The 9,076-nt window shown below is 40.4% G+C and overlaps 1 protein-coding gene across 1 annotated transcript; it reads right to left on the bottom strand.

Moving 5' to 3' along the window:
• Window positions 1–1,360: 1,360 nt before the first annotated feature.
• On the bottom strand, window positions 1,361–2,685 carry TCIM (transcriptional and immune response regulator). Its single transcript, XM_040242993.1, has one exon. The coding sequence runs from the start codon at window positions 2,610–2,612 to the stop codon at window positions 2,292–2,294; it is 321 nt and encodes a 106-aa protein (XP_040098927.1). The 5' UTR covers window positions 2,613–2,685; the 3' UTR covers window positions 1,361–2,291.
• Window positions 2,686–9,076: the final 6,391 nt, after the last annotated feature.

Here is a 9,076-nt window from a genome sequence, read left to right as displayed (position 1 = left end):
ATATCCAACTGCTTTTTAATTTGCACCCCTCTCCTTGTTACGGTCTTGCAATCAGAAAATAACGGCAATATCCTGTGAGATAACTGAGTTAGTGTTACGCTCATGTGAAAAGTGGAGAGATATGCATGCACTCTATTGAAAACAACAGAGGCAGAGAATATAGTTATGAGCACCGTATATGTAATAAACGCAACCTTTGAACAACTGTTCAGCATCTGAGATATGTTTAAACTCCCTGAGTAGAAAATAAGTTGAATACTTTCATTGGGACCATGAAACAGGATACCTTCTCTGGAGGAGTTAAGTTACTAAATTTTTTTTTCTCAAGCAGTCCATCAGTGTCTTTGGGGGATCCCGAATGAACAGAGAAAAAGTGTCACTGACAGGCCCTATCAGAGACAGGAGACTTATTCATTTCCAGAGCTTTCGCTTTGACAGTCTTCAAATACCATCACTAACCAAGCCTCCCATTGGTCAAAACTTTCTTCTTTGTTCTTATTTTGGTTTCATGGATATCTTTGCAAACCAGACAGAAATGATAAATACTCCTCCAAGAAAAACACACACACATGCAAGCACAAAATTCTGCGTGTTGATTTGTGGTTTTCATGGATGCTGTCGTAAAAAATTCCTTTTTCATGGAATGATTTATTTTATCTGTAGTCAACAAATCAATTAATCTTAATTTCTTTTTACAAAGTGTGCTATTTAAAAACCTGACGTATAACTGTCCCCAAAGATTTCAGATTGTTCACTTTTGTTTTACTATGATCAGCAGTTTCAAAAACCTTTTAAGGTGTTCTTTTGAAACACTTAGTTCCTAGGGAATTTTTAAATTTCTTTCTGCTAGGAAAGCCCAGCAGGCATTGCTATATGCCTTCTTAGAAATATTTTATTATAATCCTATGAGGAAATAAGCAAAGAGACTATAGTGTTATTCCCATGTTGGTTTGTAATAAATAAACATTGATAAGCCACAAAATCTTGATCATAATTCAGACTCTGACCCTCAAGTATATTGATTGGGGTGAAATAAATGTACACAACTCTATAGCCACAGAGGAAAATTTTCAAAAATATGGAGAGAAAAGCTTTTTACAACTTACCTCCTATGGTACATAAACAGCAATATTGATGGGCCAATCTATGCATTTCCATGTCTGTATTTTATAGTTTAAAGTTGGGACAGAGAAACTTCCTAGATACGTGAGGCAAGAATTTTCTTTGAATAAGTGTGGCAAGCAATATAAAAGCACCTCTTACTCTTAGAGTAAAATCCTTAGAAAAGTTCATAAAACTTTATAATAAAAATCACCATCTTATTTTTCCTTTGAGATCAATCACCAACACCAAGAGCAGCTAAGTTTATATTAATTTATTAAGGTTGCATATCATTTGTCATGAATAATAAATTATAGAAACCATAGCATCTTTATAAACTATTAAGTGTCTCATATTCACTTCCTAATGCTTACTGCAGTAACTGTAAGAAATTTAGATTATGTTTCAGCATTAGTCAGAAGATGAAAAAAAACTATAATATTTGTTCACAGTACTTCGGAACTATAAAGGACCCCATTATTTTAACTTTTGGGTAACCAGTTTGAAATGCATTAAAAACTCCTTACAGACCAGAAGGTGGCGTACGGTTTCACCAAGATGCTGAAAATACTGCAGTTCCTTGAATTTGTTCTTAGATCATATGGTGCACTTTTTAAGGCATTGTCACAAATGCAAATAAATAATCAATTACTGATCTTTAAAAAGAAAAAAAAAATCTACCAATAGACAACATTGAATCTTGGCAACACCTGGAACATTCAAATAAAAAACTCAGTAAACGATTGCAGCATGGAATTCTCTCTTAATCCCCCTCTCTGTCCTCCCTCCTCCCTGCTCAGTTTGTTTAAGGGAAAAAAAAGTTCAGGTTGAATTTCAGTCCTAGGGCCTGACCAGGAGACCCTGGCTGCCAGTCTTTCTCAGCCATCTGTCATCTTCCCATTATGTCCGTTCAGACTCTCCTCCTGACATCAGCGCCAGTCTTTCTCCTGCAGGGAGAGTTTTCCAATCCTTGCCGAAAGCACTTCTCCACTGGAACAGCACAGGCATGAAATTGGTTGAAGTCCTTGTCACCAGTTCATTCTGTTCCTCTCCTGCCCCGAGTCCCGGAGTCCTGACGGAAGAGAAACTTACAAGGCAACAGCAAGATGCTGTGCGTGTCAGGGTCTTACAGACTCACTTGGTCTTTAAATGTCCATTCTTGGATAATGTCCTTATCCATCCTCTGGTCCTCAGTGAACTTTGATGGAATATTTCCGCAGTTTCAGAAACTGGAAAAGCTTGTCTTTCGTTCTCTTCTTCAGAGCCATCAGGGCTCGCGTCTTCTCCTCTAGGTCTTGATCTATGGCAAAAATGATCTTAGCTCGCTCCTCCGCTTTCTTGTCCCCAGAGTTTTTGAAGAGCCTCTGTAATGCTTCTTGGTCTATGTTTTCGAAGATGTTGCCCACAGCTTTCTTACGTGAAGCTGTGTCGAAGTGGTAGCCGTGGATGGACGGGCTGACTCGCAGCGAGGTGGACATGCTGAAGGCTGGGTGGCTTGGCTTGGCTTTCATGGATGGGGGATTCTTCGGGAATTCAGCTCCCAGGCTCTCCAGAGAGTCTGTAGCAAAATCATTCCGGGACTGCTATTTAAAGTGTGAACAAAAGCTCCAGGCTCAGATTACACTGGTGACATCAGAGTGATCTCAAGGAAGCATAATCGCAGACCAGTTTAACAGTTGAGTTGCCAATGTCCTTCCTGTTCTTGTGTTCAGTGTTACTGAAAGCTGTGTTCAACGACGGGGCAGAAATAAAGAGAGGGATTCTTTTTAACGCATCTGTGGCAATCAAATTACAGGTTTGGGCTCCTCTGTAGGAAAAAGGGAAAAAAAGAGCTTAAACCAGAACAGCACAAAGCGAAGAAATACACATGGTGAAATCTTTCAGCTTCTGAAAATCTTCCCAAACAACCAAAACAAAAGCTTCTGCCAGCCACTGAAAAGTTTTAATCCCCAGAGAAGTTATAAAAGTATAGTCTAAACATTTGGCAACCCACATCAACGCCCTCTGGACTTCCCTAGGCAGGGCAACCCCGGAGCTATTGAGAGAAAGCTTAACAATCAAAGACGTTGATTTGGAGTCTGACGGTGGACTGGGGCTCAGACACTACAGAATGCTGGCGTGACACAGCCTGAGTCAGTGACCACTCAGAGACTGCATCTAAGAGCTAATCTGCAATTACTGGATCAAGCTGTAATTTAATAAAAATAATGACAATAGGCAATTTCTCCTTAGGCTTGTGTATATATCAACAGCAAGGTCAAAAAAGCCAGGAGGAAGAGTTAAAAGGCACTTTATGTACACAGCACTCAAAAGGGATGAATCGACTTTTTTCGTATTTATTTTGGCATCAGTCAGACACAGTCAAAGCAAGTTTTAAAATCTGTGCTTTCCATATTCCACCACATTCAGCCAGTCCTCAGTGATGTATGGAACACTAACAGCTTGCCCAGAGATTAGTGTCAGCTTCAGGGACCTTCTGCCAGGTCCTAGCATTCTCAGATACAGAGGTGGCCTTCATTTTCCTCGCATCTAGTCACCTAGAGAAATGCACATGGATTTCCCTGGTGTTCTTGTGGTTAAGACTCTGCACTCCCAATGCAGTGGGTACATGTTCGATCCCTGGGTGGGGAACTAAGATCCTGCAAGCCACATAGTACAACCTTAAAAAAAAAAATTCACAAAGGGAGAGCGTGTGGAGAACATACCTTCCTAGAAAACTGAATTAGGGGCACTTTTCGTGTATTTACTCATTCACTCATTTATTTAAACGATATGTATTCAAGGTTGACTTTCAGCTGGGCCTCCCCCATGGCTCCGTGGTGAAAAATCCACCTGCAACGCAGGAACGGCAGGAACTGCAAGTTCAATCCCCACGTCGGGAAGATACCCCTGGAGGAGGGCATGGCTACCCACTCCAGTATTCTTGCCTGGAGAATTCCATGGACAGAAGAACTTGGCAGATTACAGTCCATACGGTTGTAAAGAGTCGGACACGACTGAAGAAACTTAGCGCACTTGACTTCTAGCTAGAACCTTTCTAGACTTTGGAAATATAACAGGGAATCACACTAGATCAAGTAAAAAGCAAGACTTCCCTAAGTTACCTTCATGGAGTTTGCATTCTTCTGGGAAACAGACAATAGGAAAGCGTGCATTTGTAGTCTAGATGACATCAGAAGGTAATGTATGAAGCAGGTTGTACAGGAGAGGTGGGGGAGGGTTGGAATTTGGTTAGGAAGTTCAGGGAAAGCTTCTCAGTGTGACTTTGTGCAAAAACCTGAGGGAGTAGGCTGTGCAGACACCTGGAGGAAGGGTGTTACAGGCAGAGGAACAGCAAGTGGCGAGGCCTGAAGATAAGAGTAGGAGGGGAATGAAGAAAGACAGCCAGGAGGTCAGTGTGGCTGGGGCAGAACTAACAGAGAAGAGTGAGAAGGTGACTTGGGTGAGAAGGCAGGGGGAGGAGGGCAGGGCAGGCAGAGTACACCCCCGCAGGCTTTCTCACCAAATTTCCTTTTTACTTTGTAAAACATCGGTGGTGGTGGTTGAGTCGTTAAGTCGTGTCTGACTCTTTGCCACCCCATGGACAGTAGCCTGCTAGGCTCCTGTGTCCGTAGAATTCTCCAGGCAAGAATACTGGAGTCGGTCATCGTTTCCTTCTCCAGGGGATCTTCCCCACCCAGGGATTGAACCCGAGTCTCCTGAGTTGCAGGTGGATTCTTTCAACTGAGTTTCCTTGAGAGATATTTCTAGGCCAGCTGTATTCAACAACCCAATCATGGAAGCTGATGCTTGTTCTGGGTTTTCCAAAGAAGAAGCATACATTCTGCTGCCCATGGCTAGAGATTCAGTGGCGTATCCAGCACATCTTTGTGGCAGCTTCACTAATATAAAAATGGTGGTTATTCCATTATCAAAAAGTCTATAAACAATAAACACTGGAGAGAGTGTAAACGGAACTCTTCTACACTGTTGGTGGGAATCTAAATTGGTGAAGATCCTATGGAAAACAGTATGGAGGGTCCTCAAAGAACTAAAAATAGAACTGCCATATGATCTAGCAATCCCATTCCTGGGCATATATCCGGAGAAAACCATAAATCAAAAGAACACACGAAACCGTGTGGACTGCAGCACGGTTTACAATAGTCAGGGCATGGACACAACCTAAATGTCCATTGACAGATGAACTGACAAAGAAGTTTATGTATGTAAATACAATGAAATACGACTCAATGACAAAAAAGAATGAAATAATGTCATTTAAAATAACATGGATGGACCTCAAGATTATAGTAACTGAAATAGGTCAGACAGAGAAAGACACAGCATATGATATTATTCATATGTAGAATCTGATTTTTTAATGATCTAAATGAACTTATTTACAAAGCAGAAACAGAGTCACAGATTTCAAAAACAAACTTATGGTGACCAAAGTGGAAAATTAGGGGGGAGGGGTACATTAGAAGTTAGTCATGGACACACTACTATATATAAAATAGACAACCAATAAGGACCTGCTATATAGTACTGTTCAATATTCTGTAATAATTTAATCTATGCAAGAAAATAATCTTAAAAAGAATGGATATATGTATATGTACAACTGAATCCCTTTGCTATACACTTGAAACTAACAAAACATGATAAATCAATTACATTTCATTAAAAAATAAAAATAGTTATTATTACAGCAATAGTGATTTTACTGAATTTTTATTTTGTGGCATGCAGAGCACCAAGAATTTGACATTACCCATGTTAACTGTCATCGCTCAAGGCTTCATAAACCTTTTCATGCTCTGCCCTTTGTTGAAGTGACTCATATAGCCTTGTGCTGTTTATCCTCTTTTTATTAACTAATCACAAATTTTGATTCCCAGCATGCCACTGTCCTCTGAAGTATAGACTCATTTACTCAGTTAGTTAAGTGCATAATTACTTCATGGCAAATAGATGGAGGAAAAGTGGAAATAGTGGCAAATTTTATTTTGGGGGGCTCTAAAATCACTGTGGACAATGACTACAGCCATGCAATTAAAAGACACTTGCTCCTTGGGAGGAAAGCTATGACAAACGTAGACAACTTATTCAGAAGCAGAGACATTACTTTGCTGACAAAGTTCTGCATAATCAATGTTATTGTTTTTCCAGTAGTCATATACGGATGTGAGAGTTAGACCATAGGGAAGGCTGAGCACCAAAGAACTGATGCCTTCGAACTATCGTGCTGGAGAAGACTCCTGAGAGTCCCTTTGATTGAAAGGAGATCAATCCAGTTAATCCTAAAAGAAATCAACCCTGAACTCATTGGAAGGACTGATGTTGAAGCTCCAATATTTTGGCCACCTGATGCAAAAAGGTGACTCACTGGAAAAGACCCTGATGCTGGGAAAGATTGAGGGCAAGAGGAGAAGGAGACGAGAGAGGATGAGATGGTTGGATGGCATCATTAACTTAATAGATATGAGTTTGAGCAAACTCCTGGAGATGGTGAAGGACAGAGAAGCCTGGCGTGCTGTAGTCCATGGGGTTGCAAAGAGTTGGAAATGACTGACGGCCTGAACAACAAAAACAGTGAAGAGCAGGGATCAGATCCGCCCATCTCTTTGATGTGCTTGAAGCTCCTGGGTCACTTAATGTGTTTCCATAGTAATGTTAAATAACAATATGTGTGACTCTATTTAATTTTCACACCAGCCCTGTGGGGTAGGAAATATTGGAATCCTCTTGGGACCAGTAAAACAAGTGAGGCAATGGTACTTTGATCCCTGCTATAGGCTGAATATCCTACTCTCCCCCCAAAAGTGTCCGTGTTCTAAACCCTAGAACCTACAAGTACAGGCTAAAAGCAACTTTATATTGAAAAGGGGATTTAAACGGCAAAAGGAAGTTTGTCGTTGTAGGTAGATTAAAGATCTCCAGATGTGGAGGTTAACTTGATTATTATGTGGTTAGTAAAAGTCCTTATAAGAGGGAGGAAAGAAGCCAGAGGGCAGAGAAGATGTGAGAGACTTTGAGGATGGAGGGATGGGGCCTTTGCCAAGGAAAACAGGCAGCCCCTAGAAACTGGAAAAGTCAGAGAGACAGGTTCTTCTGTAGATTCTAAGGAAGAAGCACATCACTATAGACTCATTTTAGACTTGGGGGTCTCTTAAACTGTAAGATAGTAAGTCTGTATTGTTTTAAGCCACTAAGTTTGTGGCAGTTTGGTACAGCGGCCAAAGGAAATAAATTCACTCTGCAGATCCCTCAGCCGTGATCAGACGGCTTGAACCCAGGGCTATCTGACTCCACAGTCCATGATGTTAAACTCTCTACTGGAATTGATATCAGATCAACTGCAAGCTCTCTCTTCAAAAAAATAAATAAATAAATAAATAAATAAACCTGAGTAATGTTCCCACATGACACTGAGCAGGTCTCCTTGAGGATTGCCTAAGAGCATTCAGACGAATCTGAGAAATTAAGGAGCTTCAGAATTGTTTAGCGACAAGACCATCCACAGGGAAACAAGGTCAGTTTCTGTTTCCCCGAAGTGTGCCACAAGCCTTTAGACTGTGATTTGCTGATGCTCTTTGTCGAAGGTAACTCCATATGTGCTTGGAAAGACTTTTTCTGCTGTCACTCTGTTCTGTCCCTTCTTTGTATAAATATTTGCAGTGGATGATGTAGACAACAGACTAAAAAATGATTGGCAGTGATCCACAAGTTGCATGTGGATGGGATGATACCATATAGGTAGGTGCCTTCCAGAATTTCCGCTTCCCGTAGTCAAGACAGGACATAAGGAGGGCTGTTTAAAAGAAGCAGGTTCTAGGCTAATGTATGTTCTTCCAAGCACCCGCTTTCCAGTATTTTTTTTTTTTTCCATCGCACAAGGGGATCTGTTTGCCAGTGAATACTATCCTTGGTTAGTTTTGTATATAATGAAAAGATTTGGGCAAACAAAGGGAAAGAAGAAAATGTATTAAGTGACATGTGATGTGAGTTCGAGTCCTGGTTTGGGAAGATCTTCTGGAGATGGAAATGGCAGCCCATTCCAGTATTCCTGCCTGGGAAATCGCATGGATGTAGGAGCCTGGCAAGATACAGTCCACAGGGTCACAAAAGAGTCATACATGACTTAGCAACTAAACCACCACTGCCTACCTCGTTTTCATATATCTAAATTATTCTTCATAACAAAGCTGGAAGTACTTGTTACTGACCTCCATTTTCACCACACACAAAGAATTGGGCTAAACAATCTGTCCAAAGTAAATGGTACAGACGGAATTCATTTCCAGATTTTTTTTTTCTTATCCTCAAAATCTCTTCAGGGGAAGGTTTTCCTGACCTTTTTCTGGGCTACTTGCCACTATTGTTTGCTTCAACAAGACTCTAGACTTACCTTTTCAGATAAAAAATGTTATAAATTATTTTATTTATAACTTTTAAAAAGTTTATTTGATGTGGACCATTTTTAAAGTCTTTGTTGAATATGTTACAATATTGCTTCTGTTTTATGCTTTACTGTTTTGACCAGAAGGCATATGGGATCTTAGTTTCCTGACTGGGGATGGAACCCTCACTGTGTGCATTGGAAGGCGAAGTCTTAACCACTGGACAACCAGAGAATCCCTTTAATTATATCTTTAAAGGGCCAAAGATATTCAGTATAGTGATTGGTACAGAGAATGTATCTAATGGATACTTATTGAATTATTACATGAAGAATTGAATGAAAATAAGCATACAGAATTAACCTCAATTCTGTTTTGTCTTCCAATTTTTCTCCCTGGCGATCTCCTGAAAATGAAGAGTACAGAAGCGAAAAACTAGAAATGTGTAACTTACACCTTCATTGAATTATCCCTGGACATTTTAACAACAAGATTTGGGAGAATGGCATTGAAACATGTATACTATCAAGTAAGAAACGAATCACCAGTCTAGACAGGATACAGGATGCTTGGGGCTGGTGCACTGGGAT

The sequence above is a fragment of the Oryx dammah genome, unplaced genomic scaffold (assembly GCF_014754425.2).
Source record: "Oryx dammah isolate SB20612 unplaced genomic scaffold, SCBI_Odam_1.1 HiC_scaffold_7, whole genome shotgun sequence".
In the NCBI taxonomy this organism is placed as follows: domain Eukaryota; kingdom Metazoa; phylum Chordata; class Mammalia; order Artiodactyla; family Bovidae; genus Oryx; species Oryx dammah.
Note: the sequence above shows the minus strand (reverse complement) of the source record. Positions and strands in the feature narration are given on the sequence as shown.

Bases quoted from the DNA above. Each gene is read 5' to 3' on its own strand.
- TCIM (XM_040242993.1), bottom strand. From the start codon at position 2,612: ATGAAAGCCAAGCCAAGCCACCCAGCCTTCAGCATGTCCACCTCGCTG.